The sequence below is a fragment of the Malaclemys terrapin genome, chromosome 1 (genome assembly GCF_027887155.1).
Source record: "Malaclemys terrapin pileata isolate rMalTer1 chromosome 1, rMalTer1.hap1, whole genome shotgun sequence".
Lineage (NCBI taxonomy): Eukaryota > Metazoa > Chordata > Testudines > Emydidae > Malaclemys > Malaclemys terrapin.
In genome coordinates, this window is record NC_071505.1 from 217,105,673 (window position 1) to 217,128,661 (window position 22,989).

General features: G+C 41.1%; 1 protein-coding gene across 5 annotated transcripts in view; it reads left to right on the forward strand.

Annotated features, from left to right (window-relative positions):
- Positions 1-22,989, forward strand: part of AP1S2 (adaptor related protein complex 1 subunit sigma 2) — a 62,806-nt gene that overhangs the window by 9,638 nt on the left and 30,179 nt on the right. For 2 of the 5 annotated variants that reach the window (XM_054007124.1, XM_054007130.1), the window contains exon 5: positions 10,466-10,557. The exons of the other annotated variants lie outside the window; for them this stretch is intronic. In XM_054007124.1, coding sequence (XP_053863099.1) covers positions 10,466-10,510 — 45 coding nt within the window. In that variant the 3' untranslated portion in view covers positions 10,511-10,557. The remainder of the gene's footprint in view (positions 1-10,465; positions 10,558-22,989) is intronic. 5 annotated transcript variants of the gene reach the window in all.

The window sequence follows — 22,989 nt, forward strand, 5'->3', positions numbered from 1 at the left end:
ACCCCTAGATTATTTTGACACTAAAAATAAATAATACAAAATAAAAAAATTGCCTCCCTTTTTCATTTTTTACAATGGGAAATTTTCTCCTTCCCTCCATTTTCTTTTTAAATGTGGACTTTGCTTCTTTGAAATAGTGTTTTATTTATTTATTGAATCCCCCCCCCCCCCCCCCCCAAGCCTTCTGATTTCTTTTATGATCTCTGGGTTAACTATTTTCCTGATTGTGACCAATAAGTAACAAAAATCTGTATCCTTGTTGCTTTTGAAGTTTATTTTACATTGTGATGGTGGAAATGTAATTGAGATTTTTGTCACCGTTTGATAGATTAATGATGTCATTTAAATATAAAATGGCACTCTTTATATGACTGCTTTTTTACTTCAGTGGGAGTTCAGTTTAAGGACTTCAGGATTTTAAAGAGGTTTAACACAAAATTATATATTTTAGTGTAGGATCTTTCCTTTCATGCTAGTTGATGCAAAGTGAATCCAGGGTCTGACAATGAAGAATACTGAAATGTTGAATTCATGTGTCACCATTGGAGGATCTTTTTATTTCAGTGAATTTCTGTGTCTCTGAATAGTTCAGAAAAAGTCCACAAGAATAGAATACATTCTTCAGTTCTACCAATCCCAAGTTTTTTCAAACATCAGTATGCTTTTTTCTCACCAGATCCGCTCCTCATATGCACATTATATCTCAAAGCTAAAGATTTTCTTTGAGCCCTAAATGGATTGTTACTTGACAGTCATTTAAAAAAAAAATTAAGTACTGTATTTTTAATACATTAAATGTAATGCATGTATCATTAACTGGTTAGTGTTTCTAACACATTTTGATGATGATTAGCTGTTCAGAAATGTTTATCACACAAAGGAACATCATTTTACAGATTTTAAGTGGGAGGAAGCAGTGGCTGTTGTGAGTAATATTAAAAGGAAAACATGCACAGGCAAGAGTTGTTTGAAGAGTGAATTGGCCTCTTATAGGCTTGTCCGTTTGTATGTCCCTGGCAGTTTTCCAGGAGATGCTTTATACTGTAGAGCACCTTTTTTAGAGTGTCATGTACTTAACCTTTCCGTGCTGTTATAATCACTTACAAACATTCAGGGCTTGTCTACACTTAAAATGCTGCAGCTGTGCCTCTGTAGTGCTTCAGTGAAGACAGGAGGGCTTCTCTCATCAGTGTAGGTACTCCACCTCCCTGAGAGGCAGTAGCAAAGTTGATGGGAGAATTCTCCCATCGACCTATTGCTGTGTACACCAGGGGATAGGCTGGATTAAGTGCATTGCTCAGGGATGTGGATTTTTCACATCCAAGAGCAACATAGTTATACTAATGTAATTTCCTAGTATAGAGCAGTCCTCAGTTCAGTTAGCGCTCATCTCACTAATGTACTGATTTTGGAGACTTACATGCTGTGGTTTCATGTGTACTTGATGCTCATTTTTCTTCAGTGTTCTTAGCTCCCTTCACACTGACAACACATTGAGTGTTGGCCACTAAAGTTATCAGTGATACACAGCTCACCCTCATCTTTGAAAGAGCTGCAACCCTGACGGTAGTTTGACATTCTATGTGTGGAGGTGCAGAGGGGCACATACGTTTCCATTTGAAAAGAATACATTTTTTGTCATATTATGGAACTGCGAAATAAAATTTTTCAGGTCTTGATGTGATCAATTAACCACTTTGCATTATAAGTATATTTACAAGAGCCAGTTTTCCATGCCACTTTCAACTATTCTTTTTTTCTCAGGTTGGCATTGAAATTAGTATGGTATTCCAGAAAATCTGTGGCAATTTCTAATCTCTGTATGCACTTTTTTCTTCTGTGTGGATACTGCTTTTTTCATTTTATATTTTCTTTGTTGTTTCCTGATGTAAGCATCAATTCAGCAAAGCATTTAAGCACAATCTTAAGTAAATCCTGGTTTAGTAGAGCACTTAAGCATTGGGGTTCACTTTAAGTTAAGGAAGTGTTTAAATGCTTTGCTGAATCAGGGCCTTATTTGATAATCCACTGCCTGTTTTATTGCAGTTACCAGTCTATTTAGTAACTCAAAACAGTTACTGAGGCATACTTTTGTTAAAAGACAACATTTTGCTCTTGAGGTCATAGCTCAACTCTTTGCCTGTGGTGACTTTTTTCTTCCATAAGCATAAAATGCTATGGCGTTTGTGCGCATTTATGCATCTCATATTGAACAGCTGAAAAGTAATTTTACTTTTCCTTATGCATCATAGTTTTGTAGATGAGTAAAGGTCATGTGGCCAATTTCATGATTGTTTACAATTCCAGCTAAAACTGCTAATGGTTTTTAATACTTGACATTGTAACACATAAATAACACAAACAATATAGTTTGCATTGTTATTGTAGCATGATGATACCAGGATTTGAGAGACAAGGTTGGTAAGTTTACATCTTTTATTGGACCAACTTCCGTTGGTGGAAGAGGCAAGCTTTGGAGCTCCACAGACCTCTCTTTCAGGTTTGAAAAAGGTTAATTGCCTATTTCATTTTAAGAAGTTTCTTGCAATGTGTGTTAATCTTATTCTTAACAATCTGTCCGACCTTGTATTTAGCTGTGATATTCTGGCTACCTTTTCCAGATCTGAAGATGAGCTCTGTGAAGCTCAAAAGCTTGTCTCCCACCAACAGAAGTTGGTCCAATAAAAGGTATTGCCTCACCCACCTTGTATCTCTGAGTATAGTACAGAACAATAATAAAGTATCAGTTTTTCACTTAGGGCTATAGGAATTGCCATTCAGTAATTCAATGATGGCCATTAGTATGAGATACTGTCTCCGACTAATACTGTGCAAACCTACATAATAGTCCCAATACAAGTATAGTTTCAGATACTATTATATACATTTAATAATACATAAATAATTAATCTCATTAAACAAAACCGTTACCATCAGTGTTTACTAAACAAAGAACATAACTGTTAAAGGCTTGCCAGCTGGTGAGATTTTTTTCTGTTTTTTTTCCTAGTAACCACATTTCAAAATAGTTTTGTAATCTTTTTTTTTTTGTAGGTGAACTTTTCTTTCACTAGAATTTCCCAAATCTTGTTCAACCCACGTATTATCACTGGAGCATATTTATTCCTCCAGGGGTCTTCAGCAGAACAGTTTGGATATTTCACTGTAAATATTGATGTTTATGTTCAGTGGAAATTCCAACAGTCTGGACAAAAGATCTGTTGGTAAATCACAATTGGTTACTTTTTGTTTCCATATTTTTATTCATATAATTGTCTAATCCTTTACTAAATATTACTAAAGTATGTGCTTCATTAAAATCAACAATTAGTTGTATTTTTTATCTTTTTAAAATATCTTGCATCCTAATTTCAGTTAGTGACTTCTTGTCCCTGTATATGAGGAAGAATAAGTGTATTTTCAATGTTATTCCTCTGTCTACTTTTTTGAAGGTAAAAACTTTTTTTGTGGGGGGGGAGGGGTATTAAAAACCTGCTCCCCCACTGAGATAAGCAGCTTGCGTGTGGAAGTGGAGGCTATTTTGGAACTGCCATGAGAATTTCCTATCAGAGGAAGAACTTCTCGACTGGAAGCTGTCAGTTTGAAAGAGCAGCTATATGTAGACTGTAGGATTGTGTATGGTTCTAAAGGCTGTAATATGCCTTTAGTAGTATATAACCGTTGTGCATATAAATAATGCTAGCAAAAGCAATTTTTAAAAATAAAAATCCCCAAACATTTTAACCTGTATAAGGGATCTCCACAAATGGGTGAGAACATAATTTTTCACCATCTCTATTAGAAGACCACCTCTGTAAGCAGCTGCTTTTGTTTGTCCCCCTTGATTGCTTAAGATAGTTCTACTGTGTCCTAGTAAACAGAGGCTGAAAAACTCAGCCACTGGTGAGTGGAGCACTTTCAGTGTGAATGTGGTGACTTCACATTCAGTTTCTGCAGAATCTGATCTTTCTTTTAAAAATGTTTCTAGTCCTTATAGTTATGAACATAATCCTAAAGTATAAACCAATGAAATACTGTCGTCCTAACTGTTGTCAGATTTCGTGCTTCTGCTATTGCTCATATTCCACAAAAGCAAAAGAATTAATGAGAATAGCATTCTTGACTAATTAATGCAAGCCTGCATATCATGACAGTATTATTGGGAAATGTGTTCTTCATACATAACTCCCACTGACATCAGTGGGAGTTGTGTATGGGACACATCTCACCATCAGACCTTTAGACCTCAATCCTTTAGAAACTTTATATATATGCTTAATTTCATGCAAGGATTTCTTTTTCACTGAACATTTTTTGTATTTTATAAATTGTATATACTCAATCAGAAGCCGGTTCGTTTGTAAGCCGACCGCACCCCAAGATGGATAAGTAAAAATGGAACATTTTTTATGACCCAATCATAAGCCGACCCTATAATTCGGGGGTCAGCAAACTTTGGCTCCCAGGCCATCAGGATGAGCTGCTGGTGGGCTGAGATGGTTTGTTTACCTTGAGCGTCCGCAGGCACGGAGGTAAACCTAAGTAAACAAAGTGTCCCAGTGTGCCAGCTGCTTACCCTGACGGGCCGAGGACAGCAACTGGTGAGGAATTTTTTTTTGGGGGGGGGGGGGGGGGAGCTGGGGGTCAGGGGAGTAACCCCTGAGCCACCTCCACATGACCCCATCCCTAGCCCGCGACCCTCACACTCTCCCCATCCCATCCCTTCCCACCTTATCTGGGGAGGATGTCTTTGACCTGGCTGGAGTTGCTCCGGCAGGCTGGGCAGCACAGCCGCAGCCTGCTCTGCCGGGCCAGACCCGGCAGCATGGCCGCAGCATGTCCCAGCGGGCTGGGCTGGGTGGCATGGCTGCAGCCTGCTCTGGCTGGCTGGGCCGGGTGGCGCGGCCACAGCCTGCTCTGGGGGGCGGGGCCGAGCCCTGGAGCTGCAGCTGCTTTGGAGGCTGGGGGGAGAGCAGCATGGCCAGAAGCAGAGAGACTCTGGCCCCGCCTCTTCCCTTCTGTCTCTGCTGGCTGTGCTTCCTCTCCTTGCTCCCTCTGTTGGGGGGAGGGGATGTGTCCCACCTCTCCCTTTCTCTCTCCCCGTTCATAAGCCGACCCCCTTCTCTGGTGCTTCCCTTTTTTACTAAAAAAAAAAATCGGCTTATGAACGAGTATATCCAGTAAGCTGTATTGTAGGAACACTGGTGGAAAAGCAATACTGTGTGTGTCAATGGGAGGCATTCAGTTAATGAAGTGTCTGAAGATTGGGCAACAATGGAAATCTATATATTGGTTGGGAGACCTTAAAAGTCCCAGGGAGATGAAGGAAGTGGTGGTGTTGATTAAGTAGACAGCAGTCTTCCCCTAAACCCAATACTGAACCATTGTCCCAACATGTCAGGAGGGTGAAGAATGCAGCTCTGCATTTTGGAGGTATAGTCTTCAGAATGAGATGTGAAGTAAGTTCTGATCAGCTGTACTTGTTGGAGATGCTAAGGCATATTAAGCAACAGTAGAGGTGTCAGCCAGCCAACCACAGTTGTGTTATTGCCCCAACCCTTTTTCCCATCTATCTTGCCATAAACTTGCTGCTTCTTTGTGATTGCCGTTCTTCTGGAATTGGGATAGAGTATTGCATGGATGGCCAGCTCTTCAATCTGTGACGTCTTCATTCTAAAACTAAAGTCACCAGGACTGTTGTTACTGACCTTCAGTATGCTGACAGCTGTGCTATCCTCACGCACATTGAGGCTGACTTGCAATCCACCTTAGATCTCTTCTCAGACGCCTATCAGAGCTTGGGACTTTCCCTCAACATTAGGAAGAGTAAGGTGCTCCTCCATCTTGCCTCAGAACAAGTTGCCCCTGTTCTCCAACAAATTGTCATTGGTGAACCCCTGGAAAATGTTGAGCATTTCCCTTACATTGGTAGCCACCTCTCCCAGACAGCCAATCTTGATGTGGAGATTGAACATAGGATCCGTTGTGACAGCGTATCCTTTGGAAAGTTGCTCCGTTCTGTCTTTACTGACAGATCTGTGGATGGAATCTAAGATCCTGGTCTACATTGCAATAGTCATCCCCACTCTTCTTTAGGGAGCGAGACATGGGTGACATGCCAAAGCCATATTAAGCATCTGGAGTGGTACCAACAGCGCTGCTTTAGGTAGATTCTCTGTATCGGATAGGAAGACCATTGTACCAATGCCAGCATTCTCTCTGCAGCTAACATCACCAGTGTTGAGGCAAAGATTATGAAACATCAGCTTTGCTGGGCTGGTCATTTTGTACGGATGGCTGATACTCGTCTTCCAAAGCAATTCCTCTTTTCTCACTTAGTCATGGTAACAGGACCCGTGGAGGACAGAGGAAATGCTACAAAGACACCCTGAAAGTATATCTTAAGAAGGGAGGCATTGACCCACGAATTAGGAAGAGCTGTAGTGGTGGTGTATCATACCTCAAGCCTCATCCTGTTTTGAAGAGAATTGCCTTGCTCAAGAGGCTGAGAAAGAGCATAGGAGGAAGGAAAGGGTACAGCATCCAGGCCAGCGGTTGTGCTCTTTCCAAGCAACCACCTGCCACATATGTGGGAAAAACCTGTAAAGCACGAATTGGACTCCTCAGCCATCTTAAGTCTCATCAATGATTTTTCCCCATGGCAGACATCATCCTTGTTTTGAGGGATAGCTAACAAACAAACAAGTGTTAGCCCTGGTGTCCTGGCTAGATATAGGAAAGATGATCTCATGCCTATGGAACTGTTTTGGGACATGTTTGGGTCATGAGATTTGGGTTCTATTGAGGCTGTGCCATTTCCTGTGATCTTTGAGCAAGATGTTTAATCTCTTTGTGCCTATCTGATTATACGTTTTGTGAAGATATATTCATTAATGTTTGAGAGGCGCTCAAATACTATGGTGATAAATGCTGTAGAAAAGCCTATATGTAAATAAAATACTTGAGTACAATTTGGGAAACTACATTCATCCTACTTAACTTTCCCCTGAAGTCTCACTTGCTTTCTTGCATCTTTTAGTGCAAGATGTGGCTGCATCTCAGTGCTAGGGTTGGGGGAGAAGTGTATTATTTTTTGTGAGGCACTTGGGAATCCTCTCTGTAGGCTCTAACTGTGAAATAAAACAGCTTTTGCACAGCTTGTTTCTTGAGATTTGGGTAACTTGTTACAAAATATTGAATTCAAAAGCAAAATGCAACAGCTTTAACCCAAATTAAGTCAATTATTTAAATGTTTGTTTTCAAGCTTATAACTTGAATAGACATAAATTATTATATTCTTTCCTGCCCGATTAGTTACTTATGATGGAAGTAAATGTTTATATTTTTAAATCTGTCCCCTATGGGCCAAGATGAGATTGCTAAAACAATATCACTTTTATGAACAATTCATGTTTAGTCAAATTTTGTGTCATGTGGGTTGAATTAATTGTAATTCAGTTATACTGTGTGCTGTCATTGGGTTGTACAAAATTTATAAATAAAACACTTCTAAGATAATTTATTTGGTAACATGGCATATATGGGATACATGGTAGTGTGGTATCGAGGTTTGATCAGCACTTATTTGCAATAACTTGCAGAAATATGGCCATCCCAAAATTATGTTAAGTTCTAAACCATGCCACGTTATCATGTATTCTTCGTATGTGTCTGTTTTATAATTACTTAACTCTTCATAGCATTATATCTGAGCATATAAAGTATGATTTATAATCTTTATATCCTGTTTTTATATTATTTGTTTTATGATTGGCTGGATGTTTGACTACTCTGCTTATAGTTGAATTTGTGTAAAACTTTTTTAAAAAGTATATAAATTCACTTTTATACTTTTCATTAACTGTTTTTGAGGCTACTGTTAAAATGTCCTAAACATATCATAGAAGTAGAGCTGGCTTTGTGATAAATAAATTACAAAAGTATGCATATGCGCAAACTGCAGGAATATTGGAACATCACCCTGTTGGTTAGTATTACTTAAAACAATAGAGATCAAGTTCTCAATTTGTTGGAATAGGGGCAGGCTAAGCTGGTATTGCTAGTTTAGTGTGGAATCTATATTATAAAAGTTATTTAAAAGTAAAATCAGCCTTTTAATGCCATTAACCATGCTTTCTTCATGAACAACCAACAAACTCTTTCTCTTGTGTCTTTGGAGGAATGGGAACCACGGTAGATGAAAAGCTGCTGTGCGAATTTCTCTAAATAGAAAATAAGTTTTTTAGTTAGGAAACATGATTGCAGAGAATTTTCACTTAATGTGTGCTGCTTCAGGTTTTCAGGCAGTTCCCTAGATCCCTAAAATCTCCTCATTTCACCAATTCTGCCTCCGAAAAAATTTGTTTAGCTGTGTAACAATACTCCTCCCCCTCTTTTTTTCTTCAATTTTGTTCACATGGAATTGGATAGGGGAATACAGAATGTAAATGTCTTTTTATGAAGGACATTATAAAAAGAAGCTGTGTCCTCAAAAGCTTCATATATTTAAAAATAAAAACAAAATAAATTCTTAATGTCACATATGCCAGCTGGAAAATTTCTTCCTCACTAGTGGTAGAATTAGTGTTCTAGAGCAGCTAGCTGTGTTCAAAGTACTACAAGAAATCCCAATGATAATGCTTCCAATTTAGAGGCTCTCAGACTCATTAATACTAACTGGGAGTCCTTGCCATCTGATAGCTGTTCAGTAGCCTCTGTCATATGAGGTCTAGTGAACAGCATCCACATTACAAAACTATTATCATGTAATTATTATCAACAATCTCTGTAGACATGCCAAGGAGTCAGTATATCTGCAATCTAAACTACCAGTTCATCCCTAGAGATGCTCTATTCCAGAACAGGCTTGAGGCATGCTGTGACAAGGCAATGTGAAGAAGCTTGCATTGCCATTGCATGTATCATACTTATTTTGAGGATTTTAGCTACTAGGGTTATCCGTCAATATGCACAGTAAGTTCACTGAACAACTGGAGAACACTCTCTGCTTTACAATAAAGCTGCTACTACATCTTGTCTCTCAAATCCTGTGCTTCCTGTTTAGAGACTTTCTTACAATCTACATTTCATTATATTTTATACTTTCCTTGAATCAACACCATGCTGAAGAGAGTAATATATAATGTTTCATATGTACAGAGGCTTTTCAGTTGCATGGAACAGCTTGCCATGTAGTGTTCTCACCCTCTGTTTGTTCACGTTACTGCTAAAGATGTGTTTCATGAGGCTTCAAAACACTGGGGGGGGGGGGGAGAATTAAGTTAACACTGCATCTGCCTCCCATTGTCTCCTGTTCTGTGTGTGTCATACTGCAAGTTCCTTGTGTTAGGTACTGTCTTTCTCTGTCTTGTACAGTACCAAGCACATTGTTGGTGCCCTTTTAGCAATAGCTTCTGTCATGTCTATCTCTACACAAAAGAAGAAATTTTGACCAAGAAGATATAAATTCTAATGCTGAATTTTAATGTTCGTAACAAATAATTGCAGAGATTTTTTTAGATGTTATGCCAGAGAATCTGTATGATTGAATATAGAAAGAATGTTTTTTAAAATCAGTAATCTAAATAAATTTGATAATCCATTGACATTTGTACTTAATCCATCTACTGTTTTTAACATTTTGCATATAGTAATGCGACCTGAAAATAATTGCTATGAATTATTACCATACAGAATTCATTTGTTGATGATGGTAACCAGAGGAGAAGTGATGTAAAAATGTGGTTGAGTGAATTCTGTATTAAAATACTTGCTCTAAATTGCAACAGAGAGAGTATGGTAGCTAATAAGTGAACCTATGATGTAAATTTTGCTTTATACAGGCATAAAACACCAATTTTGCTCTAATTACAGAGCAGTATTAATGGTTAAAAAATCAGTTTTCTGTGTGAAATACAACCACAGGGATTAAATATATACACAAAATTGCTATAGCTTCCTACTGATATTTTATAAATCTTACGGTTATAAGTAGTGAACAATTGATATTACAGTTCTTTCTTGTAAGAAAAAGCTCAGTTGGGTTCCTGGGTGGTGGTTAATTTTAAATGCGGGTTTCTAACAACTTTCAGTAAGCTCCTTTTTTTTTTTAAGGTTTAAAACTCCTCTATCCTTAAACTTCATGCTTCTGTTTAAAAAAATATCAAAATCAAACCACAGTGAGCTTTTTCTTACAATGCAACTTATTGGGATCCTCCAACAGATGTTCTTCATCTTTGCTAGTTGCGTTTTTCCTAGCAGTGGACTTTAGTTAATCTAATTAAATTATTTGTTTTCTTGAAAATCAATAGCAGCTGAAGTACACTAGTGTTATAAATAACTGATTTTATTTTTTGCATGAAGTTCAGAATATTTTTCTTAGTGTATCTAGACAAACACTCCTACGAATAATTTGTTAAAGTAGTAACTATGAAATTTTCACTGCTGCTTGATTTTGTGTTTGTAGAGCCAGAATGAAGACTGGGGAGGTTTGTCTGAGGATATCTTATGATTAAGAGCAGTCTAAGGCTTTAGCCCTTTTGACCCCCCTCTAAATTGGTAACTACCAGATTTACCATTTTGGTGGCATGGATTAAATGGGTGCTATGCAGAGACTGTTGCACGTGTAATGAAGTCCTTGCCTGATGAGTAAAGGATATACACAGAAATTATGGGTGATGGGCTTAATCTTCTGCAACATTTGCATGATGGTATTTGGAGAGTGCTTTGGGTGTTCTGTTTTATTTTCATTTTTATACTAACAGCATCAGTTTGAAGTGTGATTTTTTTTTTATGAGCTTTGTTTTGGTGTTGGTAATTAAGTGGGTTAATGGAGTTTAGAGAAGTGGTATACCAAAACTAATTACTAAACAGATGTTTGGCTTTGTTTACTTGTAAGCAACCCACTTAAACATGTGTTTACTGGAAAATGCGCTGTTACCTCTGGTAGGCAAATGACATGGGCCCCTGTATAGAATGGTGCTGCTGCAATTGACTGTATATCTAATACTGGGTGATGCTGCATGAGAGAACAAACTTATTTGCATATATAGTGCATTGCAACATATTTTTGTGCAGGCCCCTAAAAGAGGAATACATTGTGGCAGTGTTACAAAGAAAAGGTAAGACTGTCTTCAAAAAGCACACACACGAAAAATAGGTCACTTTGAAAACCTATTAGTAAGGTCTTAGTGTTTAAATCAGTTACATTACATAAATGTAGTTAAATATATCAACTTTTATTGTGTACAGATGCCACAGGGAATATTTTATTTCAGGTGTAGTTTCAGATGTATAAAGATTAAGACTTAATTCATTAGACCAGTTGAATGTAAATGTACACAAATTTTGCAAGTAATGAAAGGAAATTTCATCTTTAAGAAAATACATTTTGCAAAGAATGAGTTCAGATGCGCAGCTTGCCTTTTATGATGAGTCATAATTCTGGTTTATGTATATGATACATAATTATTTTAATAGTTAAATTTTCTTTATATGATGTCTTTTTTTGCCTTTTAAGTAAAATTTTGCTTGCTGTTCATTTGATGACTCCTGTGATGGCATCCAAGAGTGCTGGTAAAGTTTTGACATCAAATGGGCTGGATTGCACTACAATATTTTATCCTACATTAACGGCAGCAATTATGATTTACATGATGCTGAATGCAGTTTAATGGTCAGGGTAGACAAGGACAAAACGTTTTTTCACGTCAACTGACTGTTAGTTTGTTCTGGTCTACAATGACCACTAAATTGCATTCAAAATCATGTCAGTTAAACACAATTGTTGGCATCTGTGTTTAAACAGTAAAAATCTTGTGGACCTCATAGATTCAATTATTACTTATTTAGATTTAACATTATTAATGACTTTCACTTGAAATTTATTTGGAGGAAGGGAGTCTTTTTTTATTTTTTTGAAAGTGTGAGTTCAATGTTGTAAAGTGTGTGGGAAGAGGGAAGGGTACTTGATAAATTGTGTAGGATGAAGACTTAGGGCACATAAAAACAAAAACTTGGATTAATTCAATAAAATAATTGATAGGCTGGTTTAAGGGAAATAGAGAATAAACATTCATAACAATGCATTTGTTTACTGGGAATATTTTTGAAACTTAGTTGGGTGGAGCTCCATGTGAAAGCCTTACAGCACTTTTTTCATGCAGTTAATTAATTGCCATGTGGGATGGAGCCCTTATTAGAATTATTGGCACTTACTATATCTTATTAAAACAACCTCCAGTGTGGCCTTTATATAGTCCTACACATCATAGGAGGGTAGCTATTTATAATGATCTATAGAAGTTGCATACTAAATTTATATTTGAAGGACATTCATCTGGGACACGGGTACTCAAATTAGGGGTTGTGCGATCACCCTGCCTTTCCCATATTATATTGCTCAATAGGAAATGGGTCTTGACTAGATCCTGGGTACCTGGGATGGATGAGAATTCCTAGAGGTAGTTTGGGGCTACAGTGTGGCAGATGCTGAGTATTACTAACCTAGAAATTTTACACGTCCTAAAATACTGATGTGTGACGAGAGTCACTTTTTTGTTTGAAATAAAACTATAAGAAGTGAGTCTTGTAATACATTCATTGAGCACAACCAACAACCTTTGTAAATATTGCTAGGAGAACTTGGTCCGCCAAACAGGAGTATCAGGTTTCTTTTTCTTTTTGTACTTTGTTGTACTTTCCCATCTCTCCACTATAACAGAAGTCCCGTATAAGGATGTGACCCTTATGGCTTGGCTAGTGTTAATTCTGTGATTGTAAAACTTTGGTGATCCCTGTTTTGTTATGTTTTTCTCAAGTGGAGACTTACAAAAATGTTCTGTTCCAATCTATGTTGGGCAGTTAGACTATGGGCTTTTGAGGAACCTATATAATTTGTTGTCCTGTTTGGCTACTTTATGCAATGTTTCTAGGGTCTGATGCATATTCGTACATGTAGTAACTGGGGCACTGCATAATCTGAGTGTCAGTAAGTGGAATGTAATCCTATGTTCTTGAGGGGTATGTGTGAAAGAGCATATTCTATAGTATAGATGCAGAGTTTCTCCTTTTGTTGTTTTTACTCAATGTGTTACAGTAGTATGCATATGCCCCTATCAGGGCCCCATTGTGCTAGATCTGTGCAATCACATGTTAAGAGACAGTCTCTGCCATGAAGAACTTAGTCAAATTTAAGACGAGGCTACAGTTGTAATGAATAGTTAGAAAATATAAGGGAAATAGTGATAGGAAAAACAACGAGGCGTCCTTGTGTCACCTTAGAGACTAACAAATTTATTTGGGCATAAGCTTTTGTGGGCTAAAACCCACTTCATCAGATGCATGGAGTGAAAAATACAGTAAGCAGAATATATATTATAGCACATGAAAAGATGGGAGTTGCCTTACCAAGTGGGGGGTCAGTGCTAATGAGCCAATTCAGTTAAGGTGGAAGTGGCCTATTCTCAACAGTTGACAAGAAAGGGTGAATACCAAGGGAGGGGAAATTACTTTTGTAGTGCTAACGAGGCCAATGCAATCAAGGTGGCCCATTTCCAACAGTTGACAAGAAGGGGTGAGTATCAGCAGAGGGAAAATTACTTTTTGTAGTGACCCATCCAGGTGATGTGCACTAGATGATTTTGAGTTTATATGTATGCAGTAAATATGCATACAGGTCCCGCTAGATGCATACAGGTCCCGCTAGATGCATACAGGTCCCGCTAGATGCATACAGGTCCCGCTAGATGCAGTAGAAGATGTGCTTGCATATCTGAGGGTAGCATTTGCAAATGTTAGAGTAATGGTCATGACTTAAAAAGAACAGGAGTACTTGTGGCACCTTAGAGACTAACAGATGTATTTAAGCATAAGCTTTCGTGGGCTAAAGCCACTTCATCGGATGCATAGATTGGAACATACAGCAAGAAGATATTTATACATACAGAGAACATGAAAAGGTGGAAGTAGTCATACCAACTGTAGGAGGCCAATCAATAGAGATGAGCTATTATCAGCAGGAGAAAAAAAAGTTGTGAAGTGATAATCAAGGTGGCCCATTGAAGGTGTGAGGATACTTAACATGGGGAAATAGATTCAGTTAGTGTAATGACCCAACCATTCCCAGTCTCTGTTCAAACCTAAGTTAATGGTATCTAATTTGCATATTAATTCAAGTTCAGCAGTCTCTCTTTGGAGTCTGTTTTTGAAGCTTTTCTGTTGCAAAATTGCCACCTTCAAGTCTGTCACTGGGTGGTTAGAGAGGTTGAAGTGTTCTCCCACTGGTTTTTGAATGTTATGATTCCTGATGTCAGATTTGTGTCCATTTATTCTTTTGCATAGAGACTGTCCGGTTTGGCCAATGTATATGGCAGAGGGGCATTGCTGGCACATGATGGCATATATCACGTTGGTAGATGTGCAGGTGGACGAGCCCCTGATGGCGTGGCTGATGTGATTAGGTCCTATGATGGTGTCAGTTTCCACTCTGAGTGTGATTTTTACCCTACGTGCATTGCTTACTAATATATCCCATAACAATCACAGTGTGGGGTATCTATGATGAGGAGGAATAACATTTTTGGAAAGCTTTAGTGTGATATAGTGGATGTTTACTCCCTTAACTGTAAAGCTTGTGTAAATCATTTGGAAAACACCATTTATCAATTAACTGGCAGGTGTGAAGTGTTGCATTCTAAAGGGATTATCACCTTTGTTCCAACCAGATCAGGGAAGAGGTGGGAGTGGGTGAGGGGGAAGAAAGACACCCACTGAAGTCTGATTACAGTGAATGAAAGTTCAGCTGGTACTTTTGCTTCCCCAGTTGAGAGTGGAGGAGGCGAGGGGTCACTACTGTTGTCTTGCACGCTTTCCTTGGCTGGTGAAGTGAAGACTAGGGAGATGACAGTTTTACTTCACTGTGTAAAATTTTTACATTCTTGCAAAATAATGCTTTAATTGCCTAACGATGGAACCGCAAAGAAAGCGAACAGTAGCAGCTTTGTATAGAGAAATATCTTATGAAATATTTCCTGGTGACTCAATCTCTATTTGTTAAATTGATCTAAGATCTGATGGATTTCTGTATAATGTCTCTTTAAACAAAATCTCACTGTTGTAGTAATTGTTTTGTTTCTTATATTTACATGGCTAGGATCTGTAAACCTGTTAAATAAATAGTGTGTGTGTGTGTGTAATCATTAATTTTGCAATCTTATCTTCAGGTGCGTTTTGCCTTGAAATCTCTTCTAGTTGACAGTTGTTAATGAAGATTTCAATCTTAATCAAAATTTCTTACTGTTCCCCCAAAGGTAGTTTGCTTCTTGGACCAAAAACACTCCTGAAAAATGGACTACAGTTATTACCAATTCTATACGGACTACTGATTTGTTGCTCCAGTTTTGTATTTGTTTAGACTAGGAAAAGTGGTCAAGGTTAGCCTGAGGTTAGTCAACACATTTCCGCTCACAGTTTAACACATTTCTCTCTCCTACCTCTAAACCCCTACCAGCAAAACAAAACCCAACCTTAAAAATCATCCTCTATGCTACACAGAATATTGATCCCAAAAATGGAGCAGTAAGAGACTCAATGAAGTCCACTAGGGATTTCACTATTGTTATTGATTTTATGTAGAAGGTGTTCAGATACTACAGTGATGGTGTATTTATCATCATTTACTGCATACATATTTAGAGAGCTCATCTCAACTTTTCCCTGATCTAGACACAATATTGTCTCACTTTAGCTAGTATGGACATCAGTCAGCTAAATTGAGGCAAAAGTTGTTAACCTGTATATCTATGCTTGGGAAAAGATTAAGGTTAGGTTGGGGTTAGCTAGATATTTTAGCTAACATGAATTTCATCTGAACCACTTTCCTAATGTATACAAGTCCTTAGTGACAGGCTGGGATTTTCAGAGAAGCCTTACTCGCTTAGGTTCCTTTGAACATCCTTCCCGTAAGAAAGACTGTGTCATTTGAAGTAGTAGTCATGATGCATTAATTTCCAAATAAGTATTTGAGAAAGAGCAATCTGAAACCAAGCTCATGATGTCAGGCAAAGTGTTTCTCGGAGTTTAAATTTTCAAAAATGACTAGTGATTTTCAAGTGGGTGGTTGATGTCACCACCTGGACAGTTGTGCTGCAACTATACGAATACAAGTCTATTGTGAGTAGACCTAACTGCTGGGTTCCATGTGCTTCTAAGCCCACAGGGTCTGGGTAGAGTCTACTAATTGTTTCTAGCTCTGGGTCTCTAGGTTGCACTCCCAGGCTCAGACCTTGTGTCTGAGTCCTTCCTTGGGACATGGGACTCCACAGTGCAGCCACTTAGGTCCTGAAACCAATGTCTCAGACTTTCTGAGCCCCCAGTTGCTTAGACATGCTCTCCAGCGTTCCACCTAGGCAGTAGCTACTCAAGCTTCTGGTTTAACACCTTGAGGGACAATGTGGCATGGAAGCCAGGAACATGGGCTTAGCCAAGGAATTTCTTAACCACAGTTACTCTACTCGTAAAGTATTTGAGAGTAACAGGTCTTTGAGAACAAGCCTGAGATACATCCCTCCTGGGCCTTATCTAGTTCCTTCTGAGAGTCTGAAACTTGTCAGTGTTCAAGCTGAGCAGAGTCCTTCCTGCACATCTGGCTTACATGTGGCGATGGTCAAGCCCCCTGCTTGAGAGCAGCACCCCTTTTTAAATGGCTCTTTAAATGTTTCTTCTTTTGCCATGTGGCCAAGCTGAGAAGCTGCAGATCCATCAGCTGTGCTAGTGCCATTGTGTAGAAAATTCATAGTTCCATATATCATAGATTTACAGGATCTGTGCCATTCCCTAACCTTTAGACAGTCCCAGGGGAGGATATGTTCAGTGTCACACTCTGCCACAAGGATAGGCCATATAGCCTCAGTGGCTCCAAAACTGTGCTGCTGGGCTCCAGCATTCCTGTTTCTCTCACTGTGAGCTATGTCCAGCGAGTCCCACTGAAGTAGATTCCTGTTCAGAGACTTTTACTCCATTCAGGGACCAATGCATTTCAGCAAATATTTGCTTTTCAAAACAGAGTAGGGTTCTTTGAGTGATTGCTTATGTGTATTCCACAATAGGTGTGCGTGCTCCCCACGTGCACCAGTGCCGGAAGTTTTTCCCCTAGCAGTACCCGTAGGGGGGAGCGCCCCCCACAACCTCTGGAGTGACGCCTGCCTGGCGTGGTGTAAGGGGGGCTGCGCTCCCTTCCCCCCCCCAGTTCCTTCTTGCCGCCAGTGAAGGTGCGTCGGAACTGCTCTGCTCCAGCTTTGCTGTAGTTCATCTCCAGAACTGTTCGTTCATTTAGTACCCGTAGTTAGTTAGCGTAGTTAGTTTAGTTAGTCAGTGAGCCCGGGCCGGGGCATGCGCCGAGCCCCGGCATTTAAGTCGTGCGGTTCTTGTCAGCTGTGTGCACCACGGTGTTGGTAAGCAGCAATCCGCCAGTGCCATTGACCAGTCAGCACCCCTCCCCGTCCATGGGCGCGCCAAGAGGGCCAAGAAGGCTCCCTCTTTGCAGTGGCACCAAGGGAATTCTGGAACAGAGGCCAGGCCCATGTCGGGCAGTCCTCAATTCCCACCGGGCCCTAGGTGTCTGACTCTCATAGAGCAGAGTAGCCCGGCCCCTTCGGAACAGGCCTCTCCGTATGTCCGGGTGCTGTCCATGCCTGAAGCTCTCCAGGCAGCCCGGGACATCTTGTCCATGCCGGTGCCCAGAGTGCCGCTGATGTCAGCCCCATGCTCCAGAGGCAAGCCTCCACTGGGCTTTCCGCAGTCGCCCCCGGGTTGGTACCGGTCTCGGTCGAGGGAACGTTCTCGAAGCCGATCACCGCCCAGTTCTTGGGTCATATGTCGGCGTGCACGTATGTGATCCGTCACGCCAGACTCAGGATGAGGCCTCTCCAGCTCTGGTTGGCCTTGAATTTCTCCCAGGCCACGGATTGGATGGACAAGGTCCTCACCGTGCTGGATGCTGTGATTACCTCCCTGCGATGGTGGTCCACCCCGAACAACATGCTCCAAGGGGTTCCATTTAGGGACAGGCCCTGTCGCTGGAGCTGGTATCGGATGCATTGGACCTGGGTTGGGGGGCCCATGTGAGGAGCTTTCAGAAACAAGGCCTGTGGTCGGCCCAGGACCTGACCCTTCACATAAACGTCAAGGAGCTCAGAGTAGTGCGGCTGGCGTGTATGGCATTCCGCTCGCACCTGGAGGGCAAGGTAGTCAGGGTCCTCACGGACAACACGGCCTCGATGTTCTATATCAACAGGCAAGGCGGGGCCCGCTCCTCTGCCCATTGCCTCGAAGCCCTCAGTCTGTGGGACTTCTGTATAGCCCACAACAACCACCTGAAGGTCTTCCGCTTACCGGGCACCCGCAACAAGAGGGCAGATTGCTTGAGCAGGGACTTCTCCTCGCAACACGAGTGGTCCCTCCACCTGGAAGTGGCCCACCGGCTCTTCCGAAGGTGGGGAACTCCCCAGGCGGACCTATTCGTAACTCGGCAGAACCAGTGATGCCCCTGGTTCTGCTCCGGTGGGGTCTGGGGAAGGGCGCTATCTCCGATGCCTTTCTCCTATCTTGGTCAGACCGGCTTCTTTACGCCTTCCCCCTGTTCCCTCTAATCAGCAGGGTCCTGGAGAAGATAAATTCGGACAAGGCCTGAATTCTCCTGATTGCCCCGGCGTGGCCCAGGCAGTATTGGTACGGGACCCTCCGCCGTGGCTGTTGCCGCTGTGCCCGGACCTGCTCTCACAGGACCAGGGCCGCCTCCTCCATCCCAACCTAGCGGCTCTTCACCTTAGAGCGTGGCTGCTCATTGGTTATGTGGAGAGGAAAGAACGTGCTCAGAGCAAGTTCAGCGCGTCCTCCTTGAAAGTAGACGGCCCTCCACTCACCACGCTTATTTGGCAAAGTGGTTCTAGTTTTCTAGGTGGTTGGCAGACCAGGGTGTCTCCCCGGTGACCGCCCCGATCCAGCTTATCCTTGATTACCTCCTCCACCTGAGGGCCCAGGGCCTGGCGCCCTCATCCGTCAAGCTGCACTTGGCGGCCATATCGGTCTTCCATCTGCCGGTGCAAGGACACACCATGTTTTCCCATGCTATAACTGGCCGGTTCCTTAGGGGTCTAGACTGTCTTTTCCCGTATTCTAGACCCCCCAGTTCCACAGTGGGACCCAAACCTGGTGTTGGCTCATTTCACTGGGACCCCGTGTGACCCACTGGCCACGTGCTCCTCGTCTCACACCTTGTGGAAGGTGGCCTTCCTGATTGCTATCATGTCAGTCGGGCAAGTCTCAGAGCTCAGGGCCCTGACCTCTCAACCGCCGTACATGGTCTTTCATAAGGACAAGGTCCAGCTCCACCCACACCCTGCATTCCTCCCGAAGGTGGTCTCCGCCTACCACATGGGTCAGGACATTTTTCTACCAGTCGTCTTCCACAAGTCTCACCCATCCAGTGAGGAACGCCACCTCCACATGCTCGACATGCGGTGGGCTCTGGCTTTCTACCTTGAGCAGACTAAGCCATTCAGAAAGTCCTCGCAACTGTTTGTCGCCTTGACTGAGCGTGCGAGGGGCCAGCCGATTTCCACTTAGCGGCTTTCCAATTGGATTACTTTGTGCATCCATTCCTGTTATGAGCTGGTGGGCGTTCCCCCACCACCCATTGTGAGGGCACACTCGACCTGGGCACAGGCCTGTTTGGCTGCCTTTGTGGCTCACGTCCCCATCCAGGACATTTGTAGGGCCGCCACATGGTCTTCAGTTCACACGTTCAACTCGCACTATGCGATCGTCTCCCAAACCAGGGATGACGCCGGGTTCGGCAGGGCTGTCCTCTGTCCTGAGAACTTGTGAACTCCTACCCACCTCCAACAGATATAGCTTGGAATCACCTATTGTGGAATACACATGAGCAATCACTCGAAGAAAAAACAGGTACCTTTTCTGTAAATAGTGTTCTTCTAGATGTGTTGCTCATGTTTAATCCACATCCCACCCTCCTTCCCCTCTGTCAGAGTTGTCTGGCAAGAAGGAACTGAGGGTGGGGGGAGCACGCAGCTTCCCTTACACCACACCAGGCAGGCGCCACTCCAGAGGTCGCAGGGGGAGCTCCCCCCTACGGGTACTGCTAGGGGAAAAACTTCCGGCACCGGTGCACGTGGCGAGCACACACACCTATTGTGGAATAGACATGAGCAACACCTCTCGAACACCAGTTACCGAAAAGGTAACTTTTTTTTTAGTAGTCAACTGGAATACAGCCTCAGGAAGCCCTTAGGTTAGCATAGAGGAAACAAACGTTAAGGCTTATTCCATATTGGCACTGAGGCAAAAATAAAAATAAATCTAATTTGGAAAGTACAAAAAACAGCAAGGTAGCAACTGGATAAACCATCAAGTGAAAGATTAGGGCATTCTTATTTGTCATGTACCAGTCCTGCAAGAAATTGAATTGAGTCTTTATATTCAGAGGTGACCTCCTGTGCTGGAGAGAAGTTGGCACTTTGCTGGGAAGATCTTAAATTAATTGGTGAGTTCTTCAGAGGAGAGTTAGGGAAATGAGGTCTTGTTGGGTTCAGTAAATCTTCCTACTCCCTGACCAGAAAGAGCTGTCAAGTGCCTGTGAGATGAGGGATAGCCCAGCCAGGTGGAATAGTGGCAGGTGCTGGACTAGGGGAGGTGAACCCAAGACTCTTCCATCTATACCCAGGAGGAGAAAATGCTATACATTATTTATGGCTATTCCACATATCTTTCCCAAATCTAAACTGGGGCAGATAATTTAAATGTACTTACCAAAGAGAGACTGTAAAGTTAAAATTCATATACCATTGTTAAAAAGCAATTTCTTTAGACTTGTTAATAAAATATTCAAATAGGCAGTCTATTATCTTGCAGTGCTTCCCCAGTCCACTAACTTGCACCACTCAGTCAGCACAAGGGAAGCTGGAACTTTCCGTAAGTACCCTGTAGGGGAATACCCCTTGCGTGGGGGAGATCTCAGTAGGTGTAGAGCTAGCGCCTATGCCTCCTTTCCCAAAGGCCACAGCACTAGGGGCCAGTGCTAGAATATGCTTCAAGATCTCAGCTGCACCACTGTAGCACTTCAGTGTAGACAGTACCTATGCCGATAGGAGAACCCCTCCCATCAGCATAGATAATTCACATCCTCGAGAGGCGGTAGCTAGGTCAACAGAATAATTCTTCTGTCTACGCAAGGACTTAGATTTGTTTAACAACACTTAAGGGTGTGGCTTTTTCACATGCCTGACTGACATAGGTAAACCAGTGTGATTTTTCTAGTGTAGACCAGGACTGTTTGTTAGTTTACTTCTGTTTTGGGTTGGGCAATGAGAAAGTTTTCAAACTTCAAGACCTATCATGCCACACCATTTTTACTAATTTAATCAGCGCAGTTAATATCTGAATCAGAATCCATTATAACAGGGGTAGGCAACCTATGGCACGCGTGCCGAAGGCGGCATGCAAGCTGATTTTCAGTGGCACTCACACTGCCTGGATCCTGGCCACCGGTCTGGGGGGCTCTGCATTTTAATTTAATTTTAAATGAAGCATCTTAAACATTTTTAAAACCTTATTTACTTTACATACAACAATAGATTAGTTATATATTATAAACTTCTAGAAAGAGACCTTCTAAAAATGTTAATGTATTACTGGCATGCGAAACCTTAAATTAGAGTGAATAAATGAAGACTCAGCACACCACTTCTGAAAGGTTGCCGACCCCTGCATTATAAGTTTAAACCAACCCACATACCACTTGGTTGTTGCTCTCCTACTAATGGTATATGTACCATAGTTTTAGAAGTGATGAATTAGTCAAATTCACTTGTTCATATTCAATTTCTAAATAATTATATGCTGCAATGTTTGGATTGCAAACATTGCGGAGTAATGTTACTTCCTCAAGAATGGTTTCCTTGGAAATTGGGAATTATACATTTTTATTTTTTGTCATTTGTTAAAACATTTGACATTAAACCGAATTGGAGATATTTAAAGACCAGTTATATGCAGGGTGTTACAGATAAGATTAGCAAGTGCGGAAGCTTTTCTCGTAAGTATTTCCATCCCTTTTTAAGAATTTTGCTTGTATTGAGATTTCTTTTCTTGGTGACTCCTGGAATGGAAAGTGAAATAATGTCCTTAATTGGCATACAGTAAAGGGTAGTAACTGATAGGGAGATTTTCAAAAAATGCCTGACGGACTGAAAAGTAAATATCCTGTCAACTTTCAGTGGGACTTCTGCTCCTAAATCCCTTGAGCACTTGAAATTCTGATCCAGGTGTCCTCAAAACATCATAATGCATTGCATAAAGTGAACATGTGTTGTGAATGCTGTGTGGGTTTTAACAATATACTGCAACTGAAGCAGTTTTTCTAATATTCTAATGTTTCATATTCATAATGCAGTCCAAGAGCAAACTGTTATGTTAATAATCAAGAGTATTTTCAGTGAAATAGTAAGATTTAATCTGTGAAAAGTTTTTGATTACAACACTGAGTTAGGGAAGTTTTGCAATCATTAAACAAAAGTGCCCTTTTGAGAGGAGGGAATCTCGATAGTATCTGGCCCCTCTTCATGAGACATGCACATATTTTAAAACCACAGAAAAATGAATTGTTGCAGCTGAACCTCTTGGAAGTACAAATGGAATTCTAATATTTGTAGAATATTCCTTTAACTTCCTTTAACAATTTGTACTATGCTGTAGATAACTGTAAGGAAAAATATACCAAGCCATCATTTTGGTAAATTTCGTTGAAATTCAGTTCCTTTTTGAGTATCTGCTGATTAAAATATTTGTACCTTCAGAGGCAGGGTTTACACTACAGAATTTTATCAGAAAATTCTTATCTGCACTATCATTGTTTCAAATGCACTGGTATTAGTATGCAGAGCCCTAGTGTGAGCAAGTCTTTGTTGGCTGGAA